This window comes from Gouania willdenowi, chromosome 10, assembly GCF_900634775.1.
Source record: "Gouania willdenowi chromosome 10, fGouWil2.1, whole genome shotgun sequence".
Taxonomy (NCBI): Eukaryota; Metazoa; Chordata; class Actinopteri; order Blenniiformes; family Gobiesocidae; genus Gouania; species Gouania willdenowi.
This window is the reverse complement of record NC_041053.1, coordinates 18,799,875-18,821,400: the sequence shown is the minus strand read 5'-3', so window position 1 is coordinate 18,821,400 and position 21,526 is coordinate 18,799,875. Positions and strand designations below refer to the sequence as shown.

General features: G+C 41.2%; 1 protein-coding gene across 1 annotated transcript; it reads left to right on the top strand.

The window, feature by feature from the left end:
• Positions 1–15,584: 15,584 nt before the first annotated feature.
• Positions 15,585–21,512, top strand: LOC114471332 (uncharacterized). Its single transcript, XM_028460085.1, has 2 exons — positions 15,585–16,810; positions 21,200–21,512. The coding sequence occupies exons 1-2, from the start codon at positions 15,846–15,848 to the stop codon at positions 21,435–21,437; spliced, it is 1,203 nt and encodes a 400-aa protein (XP_028315886.1). The 5' UTR covers positions 15,585–15,845; the 3' UTR covers positions 21,438–21,512.
• The last annotated feature ends 14 nt before the right edge of the window (positions 21,513–21,526 follow it).

The window sequence follows — 21,526 nt, the reverse complement described above, 5'->3', positions numbered from 1 at the left end:
CTGTGTGTTTGTCAAGGTACACATGAAAATAATCATCATGAATAAATATTGTCAACAAAAGAAAGGAACGATGGGGGAAATCATTGTCTTCCACATGTAGTTTGCCAGGACAGCAGCTGCAATGCTGACTCAGCACCATCATCCATCACACATCAGAGCATAGTTTTCCTCACCATGTATTTTCACTTTGTCCTTTTTAACATCTGCACAGGTATCTGTCATGGGTTTGGGTTCAAGCTAATCCACTCTGAACCTCCCATGAGCCATTTCCACCTTCTAAGTGTATGCTCTCCAGACTCAATCAGCCATCTCCCATGGCAACCCAATGGTCAGCCAATGGGTTGAATTGAATGAAAGCATGGCGTACGTCCAATGTTCTCTCAACTACACTCGGAAGCATCTGGAATCTGCAAACAAGGTCTGTAAGTGTTCTCTATTGCTGTTAAAATAAACCATGCTAACCCATAGCATAGCGGCTTTATGCAGGATTACTGGTAATTACTCCTGTTATCCTTGGGGTCAATTTCACCTCATTCAAGGTTTGTCCTTCAAAACAATACGTTTCTGAATTTGATGGGTACAATTGATTAAGCATACATGATGATATTTTTTCCACAATGAACACATATTGCACTCATTGGTGTTCCTCTGGGGCCAATTTGACCCCAAGCTGTTTTAGCTGTGTAAAGCTAGCCTGTGTATTGTCTGCACGCTCTCTCTCTCTCTTGAAAATGTCCTCTAGGAAAAAGTTTACTATCAATGAGATTTTGGAACAGCTCTTTCACAGTGCAAATGACGTAAAGGAGAATGAGTCTGAAACTTTATAGTGCATAATCCCAAATATGTTGCAAAAAAGAGATGAAAATAAGTAAATAAGTGTGTATGAGAAGAAGGGGGGGGGGGGGGGGGGGGGGGTCACCAACATTAATCAATATGGTTCATTCTGAGAGAGTGATGAATGTGCACCCCAAATTAGAAAACATTTTCGAGATACACTAACTCTAAAACTGACCACAATCATAAGAATTCATTTGAGAACATTTGAATGAAAACTATTCAAGATAAATTAATTCTAATTTAAAAGTTTGGCCTGATGATGGCGCTAGAGAACAGGTCAATGTGTCATTATCAAGGGTTTTTTTTTTTTTTTGTATTCAATGAATAATAATAATAAAGTGAGGAAATTTAAAATGTCTTAGTAATATTTATGGATAATATGATTTTTTTTTAAATAGTTGTAGCAGTAATATTTATCTTTCAGCATTCAATCTTCCGTATTTGTTACCTCAAATATGAAAATATAGAATTAGAAATATAGTCCAGCACTGATGACCCATTTTCTCTCCCTAGCTTAGAATGTACAGTGCCTGCAGTGGCCTCCACAGAGCAGAGGGAAGCATTAATATCTTCTCACATTCGACCCCCACCACTACCTTCACTGTTACACCTGCTCACACACTCTCGTCCTGTCTGTACATCCACCCACTGGCCACGTCCCAGTGACACAGAGAGCCTTTAAATCAAAGTCAAAGTCAGCTTTATTGTCGATTTCCACTATATGTACAAGACATGTAGAGAAATTGAAAGTGCAGTTTCCTCTGCCCAAAACATTTACAAACACAAGAACACGACAATGGAGAATATACAGTATATAAGAGTAAAAATAAGGACTGAACAACAATACAAGTATTTTATACTATGAGTGTTTGTCTACTCTATCATCATATATCAGCTTATGGGTGATTTTCTGTTTTCATTATTGTTTTTCTATCTCTTGTAGGTTGTTTTTACTTCCTGTGCTTGGTCTGCCTGCCTTCATTGTGTTTTACCTTTATTCTGCTTATTTTGTCTCTTTTATCTGCTCCTATTCTTTTTGTCATTGGATTTCATGCAGTGTTCCTTTGATTTTCTGTCTCCCTGCTGCCTCACTCACCAGAGCTCAAAGCGGATTTCCAGCAAAATTCTCCTTTCCCTCTGTTTAATTTTCAGCTCGAGCAAAGTGAACATCTGTCCCAGTGCACTGGGAGTCGACAGATGTTTGATGCAAATAATGGGTTGGCGCATACGTTTTACACATGCATCGCTTACTCTGGGCTTATTTTTAGTTAAGAGATGTTTTTTCACCTCTCATGATTATTCTGAAATTAATTATTCCCTGTTTGAAAGGCTAGGTTGCCTGTAAGCGACACTTTCTCTAAATTTCAAATAATGAAATGTATTGGATCACAATTGTAGTTTTTAGTGAAACTAAATTGTAAGGACTCCAGTTGCCCTAACGTACATGTTTTTAGATGGTGGAAGAAAAGTGGGGTCCTCAGAATAAATCCATACAAGCGTGGGGAGAACATGCAAACTCCACACAGAAAGGATACATTTGACATAATAAGCCAAATAATCTATTATAAGTATAGAGAATAATGAGATCCATGTGAGTGTGTGCCTGTTCCTGTGGGGAATGAAAACAGGAAACAGTCATTTAAGATATTTTCAATGAATAGTGGATGCTGTATGACCTGAGAAGTTTTTATTTTATTTTTTAATTTCCATAATAACAGTTCATTGTTCAGTTTAGAAATAATTGCACTAAAACACAGGACAGTAAGAAGCAGCAGATTATCGAGCCCTGCCCCCTAGTTTAAGAACAGAACGCTCATCTCCAAATGTAAAGATCACTTTAAACTAGTAAATAAATAATTAATAATGATTTAAGGTAAAAAAACAAACAAACATTCCACTTTGACAACCTTTTCAGTAAGGTAAATGCACTAGAATATCTAAGTTAGTAACACCTAACAGCACAATATACATCTGTCTATTCATATCAATACACATGTACATATCCGTATGCATTCTTCAAGGTAGTACTTCAAAATAAAATGTGCACACACACACATATACAGTATATATATATTTCCATACATGTTGGGAAAAACAAGTTGGATTCCTTTTTGCATAAAGTGGTCAAATAATGTTACTCAATTTCCTATGAAGACTAATCCATACATGTGCAATATAATTTTAAAGAGGCATTGTAATGAAAAAAAATCACTATGATGGTTTTGCTACAGTGGTATACTGTAAATCTTTTTAACCTCATTCAAAGGGCCAACGTTGAAAAAGTTCTGTTTCCTCCCACCTTTGCTATTTCACATTTTGTAAGAACTCAGCTCTAAACGGGCGAGTTGGATTTTTCTGACGTTGTGACGTCACAATGCAGAAACCCCTCCTCCAATCCTGGCTCCTCCTATCCTATAAGAATGTGAGCTCCTCCCTCTCAAACTACCTCACAGGTAAAACAAACACCACGGATTAATATAAAATATACATTATACTTTGTCATATATGTGAAGCCACATACACAAAATATGTTCTCTACATTTAACCCCTCCCTGAGGAGCAGTGGGCAGCCACGGTGTAGCGCCCAGGGAGCAGTTCCACTTTTAGTAGCTGTTACATCGCCTCATAACGCCTTTGACGTGATCTGACGTCTTTGTGACCCAATGCGACGCAGCGGTTGAACAAAACAAATGATTATCACCTTAAATGGACTATTCCTGGTTAGAATATGTGAGGATGACCAGCTATGGTGAGTGTTTGAAACAGCTGAAACCGCTGACAGACTCCGCTGCTGCTGCTGCAATGAACATGCACCGTGGATCAGCATTTGTCGACTCACAATCACATTAGCCTCTTAAATAACCATGTGTTTTACTGTAATGTGTAGTTTTTTGGCTGAAAATAATAAGAGTGTGTGGATAACAAAAGACAATTGCTATGGGTCACTGTGTACAAGAGAGGGGCATGAAGTCAGGGTCTACAGACACACCCACTCATATGAAGGCCTGAAAACAGCCTGTTTTTCGAAGCGTCATGAAAGTGACTTTTTAGAGGGCTAAAACTTCGGAAAACAGGCGAGTCTGGGAAATACCATCAAACACTATGTTGTTGGGGTTCTTAGAACAGATGTGTGAAAAATAGTATAATACTGGATGGACCTGTAAATGATTATTTAATTAGTTGTTCTTGAGATTTGTGTAGATATAAAATGGTTTATATTTGTTAGCCACTTCAGGAATTCCTTAGTTTTACTGTTTAGACATTTGCAATATGTGATCAACTTCATTGATAAAAAAAAAATAATAACCTCTATACATTTGTTTTGTTATTCACTTGATTAAATCTTAATTTGAGGTAAAAAAAATAAAAAAATAAATAAAAATAAAAAATCTACACAATATAATAAAGGAAAACATCCTCACGGCTCCAAAACATTCACTGTAGAACACAAACCAAACTCAAGTACCGAGGGCCAAATCCGGCCCTTTGGAACGTCCATAATGGTCCGCAGAAGAAAGTAAAAATAAATCATTATAATATTTGCAGAGGATCACAGTTTTCACGGTGCTTATATCGCATGATGAAAGTCAATTTTAATGTTAAACAGCTTAAAAAAACTCAAAATTCTTACTAATTCCTTCCGTTTTCCCTCAAATTATGACATATTTCCATTAATTAATAAAAATTGGTCAGAAAATCTTGTAAATTTAAAGGGAAGACCCTGTTGGGGCTGATCTATCACTTATAACTTTTAATATTGTCAGTTTCTTACATATTTTGTATTTCATGGATAAGTAAAAGTGCCAACTAGGACAAAATAATGTTGAAAAATCTGCATAAAATCTGTGGCCCTCTTGAGTTTAAACTGCTCTGTATTTGGCCCCTGAACTAAAAAGAGTTTTTAACCCTGGTGTAGAACATTACATGAGTTTGTGTGGTATATATGTACAGTATTTCCTTGATAGTCCAAAGTGGTTTCTTACAATAGTTCCGGTGACTGTATGCGTCTCCCTGTTCCTTCATATCTACCCAGTGCACCCAGTCCCTGTAAATAGTGGTCCACTCAATATCACCATCAAGACTCTTGTCAATATATCCACAGACACCCCCACTCCCTCCCTCCCTACCCAAACCCACTCCTCATACATCCACCTTCATTATTTAGCACTAAAGGGATCTCTGTAGTCATGACAACTGAAGCCATGGCAACAAACAACTACGCAGATGATGAGGAAGTGCAGGAGGATAGAGGAGAGGGAAAGGAAAGGAAAGGCAGGGGGATGGAAGCTTAACCTCAGCGTGGCAAAGATCAGGATGGGATAAGTCACAGGTCTCAGGCTTCGGGGGGTGGGGGGGTGGGGGGTTGCTCTTTGTCTGATGGCACATGAAGGTCAGGGCAAAACCCTTAGAGGACGGGATTAAAACGTAATGTCACATAGCTGTTTTTGTCCCTCAGTGAGAATATTTAGCTCATTTATTACTGACTTTAGAATCAGATATGGTTTTAGAAAACTGGCCACATTAGGTCGTGCTTGAACTAACAGATAATATATATATAAAATGAATTAAGATTCCTCCTCAGTGTGTGCAGCCTTGGCTGACGTGGGCTGATTTCCATAGAGTAGATAAAAGAGGAGTTTTATCTGCATGGATGGACGACTGTGCCAGTGCAGAAATAAAGTTTGCTATTCATTCTAGAGGCTTTTCAAGGTTCTCCATGAAGCACTTTGTTCCTGCTGACTGGATGAATCATTCTTTGGTTACAATGGGACACCCTTCACTGGTGCACGTGCTGATAACCACTGGAATATCACCCGCTGAAGCATTTTATCAACGTGTTTTACTGGAAATGCTTGGAAATACCAGTGAGCAGAATAATGAATGTGCCCCATACAAGGGATTGATTGAGAAACTATATGATAGTCTACACGATCAGAACTTTATGATAAGCAGGTTTCATATAAAGCTCAGAGAAAATATCTGTAAGGGCAGATGAAAAATGTAGCAAAGTAACAAGAGGAAAATGGAAAAAATATTTGTATAACATTGCCAACAGTGCCATCTTGTGATTAAAGTTATAGGAGCCTTTTTTTTTTTTTTTTTTAAATATTCACTATTGTAATCCTGTATCATTTTCTTTCATTTAGCACAAAGGTCTAGTCCTATGCCAGATTGCCTCAGCTGCAAAAACAGGCCAATAGTCCTTAAGGTGGAGCCTTTAAAGTTCAACATTTTGAAAATTCACATTAAATCAACCTTATGTGCTACAGATTTGCAACTTTCACTAAAGTGTAACCTCAAAAAGTCCATCACTCTTCATCAGAAACTGTAAAACTTATTAATTAAACCTATCTCATACCACAATTTTAGCTCAATTGACACCAAACTGACTTGACAGACTTTTGATTTATCAAAATGTAGCCTACAGTGACTGTAAATGGTTTTGTTAACATATGCTTCAAAAGTCTTGCTATATATATATATATATATATATACATTTTCAATGTTCATAAAAAAATGACAATTTTGGAGACATAGTAGATGATGTTTGGAAAATGAAATTCCCTCTCATGCCAACGATGGGAGTAAATGCAAAAATAGCATTTTTAAATCCGAGCATTGTTTAAGAAAACAACAACAACTAAACCCTAAACACTGTTGTGCACACAGATGGTGTTTGATGGAGGTTGTTGGACTGTCTGAGGTCACTCACCTTTGAACGTGGCTTTAGTTTGACAACGTCAGAGATCTCACCCTATTAATCTATACCTTTATACCTAGTTATCATCCTAAACTTCAGCTTACTCAGTCATTTGTAATTTGTAATGATGACACGTGGGTTGTTTTAAACTAAGATTCTTTATATCTGTTTTGCTCCTTCCTTCCTTCCTCTGACACACCTGACTCTAATTACTGTGTAATCAGACCGCTCTGCTGAAGGTGTGTTGAATCAGGACAGCAGAGGCCGGATATGGAGGAAGAATACCAGCCATGAACTTTATTTTGTCATTTCTTTGTTTCAAACAATATTTCATCCCACAAAACACAAACAGCAGCAGCTTTGGTGACAGGCTGAGGAAAACAGCAATGTGGGAGTCGCTCAAAGGACCACGTGCATGCGATTGTATCTGATACGAGGGGCCACATTCACGTCAGCATTTTGAAGACATTACAAATGCGACCATTATTACGTGTCAGTTTGTTTTAAAGTCATTTTGTGTGTTTTTAAAGTCGTTTTGGGTATTCATGTTGTCATTTTGTACATTTGGTGTCGTGTGTATTTGCACTCGTCAGCAAATGTGTGTATTTTTGCAGTCCTTTTGTGTGTTTTGTTGTTGCAAGTGTATTATTCCTATGTGTTTTTCTGCATTTTTATGTGTTTACAGCGGGGGCTGCACAAGATTTGACAGAGGACAGCATGTGGCCAATGTCTGATGAAGAGATTGTTCAAAGTAAAAACAACACCTTTTCTATTGGTATTTTTTAGTGATCCACTGAAAACAGGTAATTGACCCACTTTTGGGTCTTCACCCACAGGTTGAAAATTACTCCTATCGTGTATAAGCCTACTCTTCATGTATATATATATATATATATCAGAATCAGAATCAGAAATGTTTTATTGGCCATGTACAGTTTTAAGGACAGTACAAGGAATTTGACTTGGTGGTTGGTGCACAAAACAAACAACAAAAAGAAATAAAAACAAAACAACAAAAAACAACCCAGCAACAATAATAATAATAATAATAATGATAAATATAAAGGATGAGGGATAAATAAAGGATAGATAGAGAATAAAGGATAAATAGGATAAATATAAATATATATATACAGTGCAGCAGATATCAAGCTGGTGGAGGTGGTGATCGGGTGGGGGGAGGGGGGGGGGGTTCAGTGGGTGACTTGGGGTGTGTTCATGTGGATGGTGGCAGAGGGAAAGAAGCTGTTTGTGTGTCTGGAGGTTCTGGTCCTGATGGACCGAAACCTCCTACCAGAAGGGAGAGATTGAAACAGTTTATGACCGGGGTGGGAGGGGTCGGCCACAATCTTTCCTGCACGCCTCAAAATCCTGGAGGCGTACAGGTCCTGGAGGGAGGGCAGATTGCAGCCGATGACCTTCTCTGCAGAGTGGATGATACGCTGCAGTCTGGCCTTGTCCTTGGCCGTAGCTGCAGCGTACCAGATGGTGATGGAGGAGCAGAGGATGGACTGGATGATGGAGCTGTAGAAGTTCACCATCATCTTTGTTGGCAGACTGAACTTCTTCAGCTGCCGCAGAAAGTACATCCTCTGCTGAGCTTTTTTGATAAGGGAGCTGATGTTCAGCTCCCACTTGAGGTCCTGAGTGATGATGGTCCCCAGGAAGCAGAAGTACTCCACAGAGCTCACTGTAGAGTCTCCCAGGGTGAGGGGGGTGAGGGGGGCTGGGTTCTTCCTGAAGTCTGCTATCATCTCCACTGTCTTTAAAGCATTGAGCTCCAGGTTGTTCTGGCTGCACCAGGACACCAGCCGGTCTGTCTCCCACCTGTAGTCGGACTCGTCTCCATCAGCGATGAGACCGATGATGGTCGTGTCGTCTGCAAACTTCAGGAGTTTGACCGACTGGTGAGAGGAGGTGCAGCTGTTGGTGTACAGGGAGAAGAGCAGAGGAGAAAGAACACAGCCCTGAGGAGATCCAGTGCTGATGGTCCGGGGAGCAGAGATGGTTTTTCCCAGCTTCACGTGCTGCTTCCTGTCAGACAGGAAGTCTGTGATCCACCTGCAGGTGGAGTCTGGCACGTTCAGCTGGGAAAGCTTGTCCTGAAGGAGAGCTGGGATTATTGTATTAAAAGCAGAGCTGAAGTCCACAAACAGGATCCTGGCGTAGGAGCCTGGGGAGTCCAGGTGCTGGAGGATGAAGTGGAGAGCCAGGTTTACAGCATCGTCTACGGACCTGTTGGATCTATAGGCAAACTGCAGGGGGTCCAGGTGGGGGTCGGTGATGTCCTTGATGTGGGAGAGCATGAGGCGTTCAAAGGACTTCATGACCACAGATGTCAGAGCGATGGGTCTGTAGTCATTAAGTCCTGTGATCCTCAGCTTTTTAGGGACAGGAACGATGGTGGAGGCCTTAAAACAGGCTGGTACGGTGCATGTCTCCAGTGAGGTGTTAAAAATGTCTGTGAACACTGGAGACAGCTGATCAGCACAGTGCTTTAAGGTGGAAGGAGAGAGAGTCCGGTCCACAAGCCTTACGGGGTTTTGTCTCCTGAAAAGTCTATTTACAGCTCTCTCTTTGATGGAGAAAGGTGTCTCTGTAGGAGGGGGGGAGGAGGGGGGGAAGATAGGGGAGAGAGCCTCTGTAGGCAGCTGGGGTGAAACTGTAGCTTTGATGTGGGGGGTGAAGGTGTTGGAGTGAGGCTGGTCAGAGGTGTGAGGGGGTTGGAGTCAGGTCTGTCCCATTCAGTGTTGTGCCAGTTCATACTTAAACAGAACTAGCTCAAAGTTCAGTTCACACAGATAATAATGAACTAGTTCATGTTCATAGTTAATTTTTTAAAGAAATGAACTAAGTTCACATTTCTAAAAATGAACTAGTTCACGTTCATTTGTTTGTTTTTTTAAATAAGCCACTATCTTACTCAATAGAATGTCTTTACCATCCATCACCAGCTGCAAATCACTGCCTATTCAAAACTAATCAAAATTATTGTACCAATAAAGCATCAGAGACAAGTGACAACTATTAGCCTATAGCCAGGAGAGAAAAAATATTGAGATAAGGAATATATTTACCCCTTAAATAATGTGTGATCAGGAAAATATGTAGAACTTGGAAAATGCAAGGTGCAGTCAAGCTATACTGTATGTTCAGTGAAACCTTTATTTAGCCAGCATGAACCAAATTACCCAGGACTTCAAAAACATGAAAGGTACATTCAGACAAAAATCCCGCATATTCTGAACGGCAGTAACTATGTAAACCAGACAAAATTAGTGATGTACTGTAATGTAAATTTAGCTTGGGCTTACTCTGCTCAATGTGCAATACTCAACAAACACATTTTCACACCCTCAAAAGGAAATAAACAGTGTGTAAAGAATGAAAATGCCATTTACATTAATTTATAATAGTAAAAAAAAATCTTCCTGATCATATTTGTCTAAAGAAAATGAACAGCTAGCAGCTGAACAACCTAACTTAAGATGAGCTAACCCTGCTCATTGTGAAATACTGGACCGACACATTCTAGCATCCTCAAAAAACAGTAAACAGTAAGTAAACAATGACAATATCATTTACATTCTTCAACTTTTTTTTTCACTCTTCCAGACTTAATTTGTCCAAATAAATTGAATAGCTTTGAAAACTGAAAATTATACAGCATAGAGCTCAAATAAACAACAGCCTTCGATTTCAGATGCTGGATTTATCTGTGGGAGTCAGAGGCTTCAAAGTGCAATAGTCAAGCAGCATAACTTACTGAAAGTAAACATTTGGTGAAAAAAAAAAAGAGGTTGACTCCTGAGATTTTGTCAGGCTGGAACACCTTTACAAGATGCCCCACTCTCATAGCACAACAAAAGAGTTACAGTGGAAATTACTAGTCCAATACATCAAGAAGTTAAACTTCTTTAAGCTTTCTGTTTGCATTCAAGAGCAGTTGCTTCTCAAAGTTTTCATCACCAAGCCTGTTTCTCCTGGGCCTGAATATTTGGCCTCCGATACTGAAAAGTCTCTCCACTGAAGCGCTTGAGGGGAGTGCAGTGTTGTATTTAAGGAAGAGCTTTTTGAGCCTGGGCAGCAGCATGTACTCTGCAAAGCCATCTGTGGTTGGTGCATCCAAGTAAGTGTCTGCTTCACTTTTTTTGAGATTCTGAGGGTTTTGGTTAAACCTGAAGAAGGAAGCCGTTGTGTCTTTGTCAGCATCACCACTAGGCTGAGGCTGATCAGGGTTTTGTGTTTCTGAGTCATCTGAGTTGCAAGTTAGAAGTTCTCGTTTCAGCATAACTCTGTAAAACAGCCGTTTTTCCTCATCCTCCACCCAGCTGAGCTTGAATATTGGCAGCAGCATGGCTGACAATATGTGTTCCTTCTTCTCAAGCATGACTTCAACCCTTGTTTTCAGGGACTGCAGGATGTTCAGTATGAGTGGACGGCATGTAACCAGACCTTGCGCAGCAGTGGGCTTTGTGCTCTCCTACAGCAGGCCATTCATATCATTTTGTAGTTGTACAATGGTTGGAGCCAAATACCCGAGGAAGATGTTTTTCTCTCCCTGCAGGATGTTCAGTGCAGATGCTAGGGGCCTCATTACATCCACAAATTTGTGTATGAAGCCGATTTCCTCTGCAGAGAACCGCCTAAAGCCAAACTCATCACAGACAGCATGCAAAATAAGGTTGTCATATGCAGCAGTGACATTATCAGTACCTTCATTGGTATCTGCCTTGGGAGTTAACGTCGCTATGTGAGACAGTCGCTTCATAGCAAGATACAAAGAGTTCCACCGTGTATCATTTGGGAACACAAAACCGATCCCAAGCTTTCCCTCAACAAAATCTGATGCTTTGGGGCTTCTTTTAATCCGGTTCCACAGAGCAGATGCCTTAGCAAAAACGGCCCTTGACAATATTTTGTACTGTTTATCAGTTACCTTCTCTGTGTCTTTGGCAACAAGATTTAAGGTGTGAGCCATGCACCTTCTGTGAGGGGGAAGACGGGGGTCTTCCAATGCTGAGAGAGGCTCAGGTTCCATGTCATCCTCTTCATCTAAGCTCTTACAAGCAGCAGCAGGAGGCGAGGTAGATCCTGGATCATTTTCATTTTCAGTTGCTCCATTATCACTGTCAACATCTGGATCTGGATCTTCATCAGCAGCAGGAAAATCTTCTGCAAAACAGTTGAATGCTTTCACAAAATTAGCAGCATTGTCTGTCACAGTGCACACAATCTTGTTTTGGATTCTGAACTCTTTATGCACTTCTGACAATGCTTTGGCGAGAACATCATGTGTGTGTGCTCCTCGAACACGACGGCATGCAAGTACTGCAGAGCTTCTCTGAGAGATATTATTTTTGTTGAGCCAATGAACAGTAATGCCTAAAAACGCTTTATTCACTGCAGTCCAGCAATCTGCTGTTGTACATACGGCATCAACTTCAGAGAGTTCATTCTTTAAGTCAGAAATATTCTCCTGGAATGCATTGTTCAGTAGTTTCTGTACCTGCTTTCTTGAAGGCACATGCCTGGATGGCTGCAAACCTGTCACTAATTTGATGAAGGATGGCTTCTCGACCTTGCTCAAAGGCTGCAGATCTCCCACAATGTAATCCAATACAAGCTTGTCCACTTGTTGCTGAGAAACGAAGGAAACAGCAGGTCCTTTACTAAATAAAGTGAGCTTAACTTGGGTGGGTGTGCTCGGCGGCGGCGGTCCTCTCTTCGTTAATGATTTCTTGCGTTCATCATTCAGTCGCAGATATTTGGCAAGATAGCTCGGATGCTTTAACTCGATGTGGCGCTTCAAATTTGAGCTCGATGTGGCTGACGTACGTACTTGTTTGTTTAGTCCCGGTGGGCACAGTTTGCACAAAAATGTAAGGTTTTTTCCGTCTGAGTCTTCATTTGTTTGTACATAAAACTCTGCCAAGTGCTGTTCAAAACTGGCTTCAGTAGCAGCTAAGTCTGTATCACGTGAACTAGTACTGGCACTCGCCATGCTGGACCGCTATCAAAGTGTTTGCCGTAAACAGTGTCGTAAAACCTGACTTCAAGTGAACGTGAACTGCGCACGCGCTCAGTCCTGGCAGACGGAACGCCGCTCTCGCTCACGTTCATTGTTTGAAAAGTGATTCGTTCAGTTCAACGTTCACCGAAAATATGAACGTGTTCAGTGAACGTCGTTCATTGAACGCGTTCACACACAACACTGGTCCCATTGTCTGTCAAATCTACAATAGAAGTTATTCAGACTGTTGGCCAGGCAGAGGTCGTTAGCAGCAGCAGGGGCTCTGGGCTTGTAGTTTGTAATTTGCCTGAGCCCTCTCCAGACAGAAGCCGAGTCATTTGCAGAGAACTGATGTTGTAGCTTCTCTGAGTACAAACGTTTGGCTTTTCTCACCTCCTTTCCAAACGTGTACTTCGACTCTCTGTACCTGGCTCTGTCTCCACTCCTGAAAGTGTCCTCTTTGTCTGCCCTCAGCCCTCTGAGCTTAGCTGTGAACCAGGGTTTGTCATTGTTATAACTCACCCTGGTCTTTGATGGAATGCAGCTGTCCTCACAGAAGCTGATGTAGGACATCACAGTGTCTGTAAACTCATCCAGAGAACTGTTCGCAGACCTGAAAACATCCCAGTCAGTACAGTCCAAACACTCCTGGAGTTTCTCCACTGCTTCACTGGTCCACTGTTTAGATTCCTTCACCACAGGTTTACAGAGCTTCAGCCTCTGTCTGTATGAAGGAATCAGGTGGACCATCACATGGTCCGATAGGCCCAGTGCAGCATGGGGAACGGCGTGATAAGCACTGCTCAGTGTGGTGTAACAGTGATCCAGTGTCTTCTCCTCTCTGGTCGGACATTTAATTAATTGTCTATATTTGGGGAGCTGGTGTGAGAGGTTACCTTTATTAAAGTCACCAAGCACAATGATAAAAGAGTCCGGGTAGGTCCGCTCCATGCACAGGATCTGGTCGGCGAGTGTGCGCTGTGCCTCACACACATCAGCTGACGGTGGGATGTACACACCAACCAGGATGAATGAAGCGAACTCACGGGGAGAATAGAAGGGCTTGCTGTTGATAATCAAGGATTCCAGGTGAGGAGAGCAGTGCTGGAGGATCACTGTCACGTCGTTACACCAGTTACTGTGTATACACTGTTGGGTCCATTTCTTTTTCATCAAGTATAGATTTTCCCCTGACTGAAACTGAATGCAAACAAGGGCAGATTGGCTTTGTTTGATTTTCATATATAATTATATCAATATAAAACACAATAATGGTGATCTGGGATCTACCAATCAGTGGCGGGACAGGTTAATAAATGTGCCAATCAGAAGTGGTATCTCTGTGTGTTGTGTAATAATAATAATAATGCATTGGATTTTATATAGTGCTTTATCGTAGACACTCAAAGTCACTTTACAGAATGAAGGCATTATTCTTTCACCCCACACTTGGTGGTGGTAAGCTACTATTGTAGCCACAGCTGCCCTGAGGCAGACTGACGGAAGCGAGTGCGCCATCGGCCCCTTCGACCACCGCCATCACTCACTCACACACTACATTCATACTAGACAATGTGTGTGAAGTGTCTTTCCCAAGGACACAATGACAGATACCAAAGCACAGACATACGAACGCTAGTTTTATGATTATCAAAATTGACTTTTCTGTCATGTCTTTTATTTAGTCAATGAACAAAGTCATTTACTGAATTAATAAAAGAGTAAGTTTAGTTACAATTGTTATTACGGTGCTCTATTCTTCATAAAATAAGACGTAAAACTATGGTGTAGCTAACATTAAACCAATTCTCCCTAACTAAATTTAATTTGGTGTTTTGTTCATCACGTGCACTTTATAAATAGTGAAGCACATGATTACAGTGTATTTTTTATAAACATCTGTAGGCATCGCTATATAGAGGGTTTTCATGGCGCGTCATCAAGCCAGAAGTCGCCATATTGGAGATATTCATCCATCCATCCATCTTCATACCCGCTTATTCCCGTTTTTAACAGGGTCGCGGGGGTCTGCCGGTGCCCATCTCCAGCTCTCATAGGGCGCTGGGCGGGGTTACACCCTGGACAGGGCGCCAGTCCATCACAGGGCAACACAGACAGACAACCATTCACTCCTATGTGCAATTTAGAGACACCAGTGAACAACAATCAGGTTTTTGGATTGTGGGAGGAAGCCAGAGGACCCGGAGGAAACCCACGCAGCACGGGGAGAACATGCAAACTCCACACAGAAAGGACCCAAGTCCACCCCAGGGCTTGAACCCAGGACCTTCTTGCTGTGAGGCGGACGTGCTAACCACTAAGCCACCGTTAATGTTCATGCTGTAAACTGTTATTCTATCATTGTTCCTATCTTTCATGTTATTGTTATATTGTCATGGCAACGGGATGGGAGCGGGCCTGAGGGGAGGGGTTATGAGCTGAAAATGTGCTGACGTGAGACGATGGGTGAACATACGAGTCTCGGTTGTTTTTATTTATTGTTTGTTGGCGTTATCAGTGATCATTTTTGTTTGGTTAAATAAACCACTGTGTATGGGCTTGGCAACAAAACCAGATAGTTGATGATATCAGGATACATAATAGACAGAAGACACTCCAGTGCCTCCAACATGGCCGCGCATCCGGGTTACAGCCCAGAACGTGACGTCGGTGAAAACTGTCTAAACTCCATTGCAGTTTTTCTTCTTCGTTGGTTATTTTGTTTGCCTCAACTGCTCTTGTTGGGAAACCCTGAGGTTCAATGTAAGGCTCTGATTTCTTCTACACATGGAGATCAAATATCAAAGTGTGTCGGCCAGTGCCTGGATGTATTTTGGACCAGTTTTGTGTGCAGAATCCATCTCTCATTGTGTGTTTCACACTTTGTGCCTAAGGCCACCGTCTATTTCTGTAGTTGCAGTTATGTGTGACAGTCTTTTGGAATGAGAGTGACTATATTACACCCTGTCCCTCCCCCAGAACCTCTGCTAAAGTAACAGCTGAGGTTAGTCCTGCTTAAAGACACATACATGCACGCACGCACGCACACACACACACTGATAGTCCCTGTTGGCTGCACCAGTTCTTGAACCAGTCTACCCTTAGGCAGTTCCCAGTAGGGAGCTGGTGGGAGAGGAGGAGGGCTGGGAGACCTGCTGCATATCCCATCGACACATCAGCACTTGGCACATTGGAAGCTTCATACCACGCTTACAAATCCACCATCCGAGCCTTTAATCCCACGATACAGCAGACAGAGCAGGGGAGGGCGGTTACCTAAGTCCCGCTAGGATCATGGAGCTGCACTGTCTGCTTACTGACACCCCCACAACAGACAGCTCCTGCTCCCTGGACCCCCTGTACGACAACTGCCTACCTTTTGCCCAGCGAGAGAGGGCCAGGGAAAAGCAAATGGAGAGCAGGGTAGTGTGTCCGGTGGTAACCAGACTCCCAGGCCCCAGCAGCCCTAGGCCTGCTCTGATTCCAGCTGTGGCTGAAGTTCAGGCACTGGTCAGTGGAGAAAGAGGGCCTGGCACCTGGCCAGATCATAGCTATTGCAGCTGTGGAGGAAGATCTGTGTGGGAAGCAGAGCTGGGCCCCATCATCAGTAGAGCACGAGGAGGAGGAGGAGGAGGAGGAGGAGGAGAACAGGGATGCCACTGGGGAGCAGAGGACAGAGCACATGTGAACCAAAGCCCCAGTGCTTCACAGAGTGAGGAGCATCAAAGTGTTCTGTCCATGTATGATAACCTCCTGGACAGTGAACCCACTGACGGACTCCAGCAGGACATGGACATGGACACAAGCCTCCAGGAGCATTTACAGGAGGAGCTGTGCCAAACATGGGTGTCTGACCAGTTCCAGGGCCTGGTGCAGGGTGATGGTAGAACCAAAGAGGAGAACCATTGGTCTGCTTGTCAGATCGGTCACACAAGAAGACGTTCTATTAACCAGGACTTCATTCAACCCAGTGAGCTGGAGCTGGTCTCTGGCTCCTGTGGATTCATGTCCATGGACTCAACGCTACATCACCAACTACTGGTGCCTCCACATCCAGCACAAGCCCCACAGCTATGTCACATAAAGACTGGAAGCCTGCAGGAGCCTCCTGCTGAGCTCCAGCAGCCTACATGGTCACCCAGGGTTCCTCCTCCGGTTCCTCTGGCTGATCCTTCTGCCAGCGCTCTACGCAGCCTCCTCACCAGCCTGCAGCAGCAGATAGTCAGACAGCGGGAGGAGTATGAGGCACGCATAATGAGGTAATTTCATTCAGTTCACTTACATCCCCTGTGTCAAACTCAGGGTCCGGGGGCCAAATCTGGCCCTTTAGACCAGTGTTTCTCAAACTTCATTGGCTCAAGTACCTCCTTTCTCTTGCTTTTAAAACTAAGTACCCACTTACTGTATGTCCGACTACTACATTTTGCTCATAATTCTGTGTAAAAACAACTCTACAGCATAATGATGGAATGAATGAGTGATAACACACGTTCTAAAGAATCTCACTTTGTAAACAAGTGAATGAAACAGTATTTAGTGCCACCTGAATAGATTTATTTGATAGTTTTTATAATTTCAAATTCATCTGATGTGGGGCAAAGACTGACCTTTAGACTGGCCTTTCTATTTACAGTTCATGTTCTAATCAAGATCATTTCCATAATCATTTTGTGTGTTTTTGGTGTTTTTTGTCTCTTCTTTTTATTATTCAGTATATTTTTCTCTTATTTTGTTGTGGTTTTTGTGTGTTGTTGGTATTATTTTATCTCAGTGTGTGTGTGTTTTTGGTGTCGTTTGATTGTTTCTTATGTCGTTTTGTATGTTTCTCTGTTATTTGCTCTTGTTTTGTGTGTAGCTGGTAAAAGTACCGTAAGCATTTTTCTGTGTTTTTGGTGTCATTTTGTGTATTTTTTTTAAATGTTTTTTATTATCATTCAGTATATTTTTCACTTATTTTGTGTGTTTTTGTTGTCGTTTTGTGAGTTGCTGGTAATATTTAGTATGATTATCATTTTTTACTAAAATTATTATTATAAAACCCCATATTTTCAATGCCGTCATTTGTTAATTTTCCTCTCTCTCCCTGTAGTTCCATTGCGTACCCACTGCTTTAGAACATTTAATTCAGCCCATAATAGGAAGTAGAAAATATTACTTAATAATTCAGTTGTAAATAGATACTGTATCTCAAATTCACAATTTTAGTGAAACTCCACAACATTTTTAGGGGCTCATAGTTTTCCCATGATTATATCACTAGAATGCATTTGTTTTGAACTCTAAATTTTTCCATAAATCTTGTCATTTCTCTTAAACAATTACACAAAAAAATGTTACAAAATCAAGAAGTTTCTGAAGTAAAGAGGGACTGATACTGAAAACTAAGGCACAATGATGTTAAAATTGCTCTTCCCCACCTACAATCTGCGGCCCACTTGAGATCAAACTGGTCCATATTTGGCCCCTGAACTAAAATGAGTGTGACACCCCTGGCTTAGATGTTTAGTTTAAATCAAATGAATAATGACACAATCACTGAGATTGCTAACGGTGATAAAAGGCGGCTGCAGATCTCAGAATCATGTGGAATGAGTGAATGGTTTGGGATGTTTTCAGGCTGACAATGTGACCATCAGCTAACAACAAACATCAGTATCACACTACATCCTGTTGGTCAGGCACAGCAACAAACAGGGATGTCAAACTCATTTTAGTTCAGAGGCCAGATAAGGAGCAGCTTTATCTCAAGTGGGACACAGATTTCAACGTTATTGTACTCTAGTTTGCATTTCTCTATATATGTAAAAGACAAAAATATGTCAGAAATCAACCATTTCAAAGCAATAAGTGACAGATAACAGTCCCAACCCTTACTTTGTCCTAGATTTTGTGACCAATTTCTATTTAATTAGAGAAATAAGTAACAAATTGAGGAAAATGTAAAGGTTTTGTAAGAATTTTAACAATTTAACATCAAAAATGACTGCAATCGTGTGATATAAGCATCGGGAAGCCCCTGTTGAGTTTCATTTACACATTGATTCATGTTTTCTCTGTCATTTTTACTTTCTCCCGCAGACCGAATTGGATGCTCCAAAGGGCCGGATTTGGCCCCCTGGCCATGAGTTTGACACGTGTTTTAAAGTGTTGCTTTTCAAGCACACTCTTAACTAAATGCAGCGTGCAAGTTTTCCTCCACCATTAAGCTAAATTTATAATCAATAAGAAAATAGACCCAACTTTTATTTAGAAATAGAAGAAAATAACTGATTAAAAAGTTCTATTAGATTTGATAAAAGGTTACTTTGATTTGACTCATGCATCCAAACGCTTTGAAGATAAATAATGCATGTACAGTGCAGGCTTTCCTTTTCATGTTTATATGCTTTAGAATCAGTTAGTATTGCATTAAATCATCTTTTGCACTTCCCCTCTGTTTAGCAGCAGGTTGGTGTAGAGTGGGGGGGAAAACCTGTGTGGCTGACTGAGAGCAAACAGTTCAGGCCACTGGAAAAAGAGCTAATTTGGGCCCATGCTGCTGACCTAGACACAACACATAGCTCATTTATTACTGATATAGATAGAGCACGTCTCAGCGTGAGGCCAGTTGGCAACTTCACGATGACGGGACTGTTCCTCTTGATTTCGAATAAGAAGATCTGCAGCTACCCCCACGTGTTAATCTGCTGAAGAGTCACAAATAATCTGGCCCAGTCTGTATCTTGTTTATTTAAGTCAGGTTTGTATTTTTAACCTCCGCCAAGGAGGTTATACAGTATCTTCACAGGCGTTTGTTGGTTTGTCTGTTTATCAGGATTACATCAAAAGTACTTAAGGGGTTTTAAGTAGACCCTAAGATTCCATTACACATTGGAGGGGATCCAGATCAATGTTCGGATTCTGGATCAGTTTCAAAAATGAAAAAAAAAAAAAAAATCATGTCTCTCATTAAATTTCAAAAATTCCTATCTTGGTTTGTAATCAAACGATCTTTATGAAATTTGACTCAGTCGTTTGTGCAGATTGAGCATTACAGCTCGCTTTTTCAAAAAATGGGTGTGGTCCTTTGTTAAACTACACATTACAAACTAAATAGTAAAAGTAAAGTCCACCAGTATTAAAGGTTTATAGTTATTAATACACAATCTACAGCCAAATGCGACAAATCTGTCAGTGGCTCCATAATTAACTGGAGGGTTGGCAGTTCAAATCCCACTCTAAACTAGAAACTGTTATTGTTCCCTTGGGTAAAACACTTCACCTGTATTCATGTGACTGTATATTAATAAGTTCTATGTCCTTACAGAGACTGTTGTCACTAATTCTCAGCCATTTAAATGACTTCTATCCAATGCACTGTAGCACTGTGTGGAGAGATTTGAACGAGCCAATCAGAGAGCTCCAATTGGTCAGCTGATAGAAAGAAAAAATCCCAAAACCTTCAGCATGAAATTGAATTGGACTCCAGCATTTGTAAATAGCTGAAGCACACAGCGAAGGAAAATATGTTATACACGATAAATTGTCTTTAATGCTGATCAGGGTTGTACTACACAAATAAAATGCATCTAAGAAGTTAATAAATGTTCATTTTAGGGCAGTGGTTCCCAACCTTTTTAGGTCGCGACCTCATATTTATCCATCCATCCATCCATTTTCATACCCGCTTATTCCCGTTTAACAGGGTCGCGGGGGTCTGCCGGTGCCAATCTCCGGCTCTCATAGGGCGCTGGGCGGGGGTACACCCTGGACAGGGCGCCAGTCCATCACAGGGCAACACAGACACAGACAACCATTCACACTCTCATTCACTCCTATGGGCAATTTAGAGACTCCAATCGCAATCAACCTTACAGTCATGTTTTTGGATTGTGGGAGGAAGCTAGAGTACCCGGAGGAAACCCTCATATTTATATTACAAAAAATAGTTTTTTGATCATATTTGTTATACTACGTTACAAAAACAAACCAGTAAGGATTTGTCCACAAAGTGACAATAAGCGCCAACTTGTGATCATACTGCCTCTTATTTGAACTAGATTCATATTTGAGAATACAGATGTTTGAGATTGTGTGTTTTAATTTGAAAAAAGCTCTTTGAGCTTTCTGCCTCTTCCTGCACTGCATGCTTAGTTCTGTGATATTTTGTATCATTTTAACTGTGCAACTAGATACATACAATTTAAAAAAATGAAAATAAATCATTTTAATTAGTAATTTATTTTATTCTATTATTCCTAGACGTTTAAAGCAACCCATTTTCATTTCCAGGCAATCCCACATGGGGTCACTATCCCAAGGTTGAAAAACCCTGCTTTAGGGTGATCTTATTAATAAAGATGTATTAATAATAAAGATCACCCTAGAACTATAATTTATAGTTTCACAGAGCACTGGAGCTCATACTGGATTGATGCAAACTAATCTCATGCTGACCTTTGGCACATTTTAAATATAAAAGTAAATATCTTACAAATGACTGTTTTCAGTAAAATACATTTGTGGTATTTTTGTTACATAAAAACAAATGTAATAAGTGAGCCAAAGGCAAACACCAATCTACTGAATATAACTACAAAAATAAAAAAAATGTCCACATTAAAACAATGCTTTTGTGTTGTAATCTTGTGCTGTGTGTATGTTTTCAGCTTAGAGCAGAGAAACGAGGAGCTGCAGGTGGAGGTTGTGCGTTTAAAAGCCAACCTGACCCAGCAGCGCCACTGGTACCAGGTGGTTCAGGCTAAGATCGTGGAGTCTGAGCGAGCCCAGGCTGCTGCAGAACTACGCAACGCTGCGCTGCAGAAAGAGATGGAGCAGTTCTTTGACACGTTTGGAGAGCTGAACAACGAGGTGAAGAAGACGGAGTACATTGTGAAGAGCTTCTGAAGAACGACGTAAGAACGTGTAATGAGATGAATGATGTGCACGCTGAGGAGGAAAATAAAGGCACTAAAAAATGGGCTGTTCTTTGACAT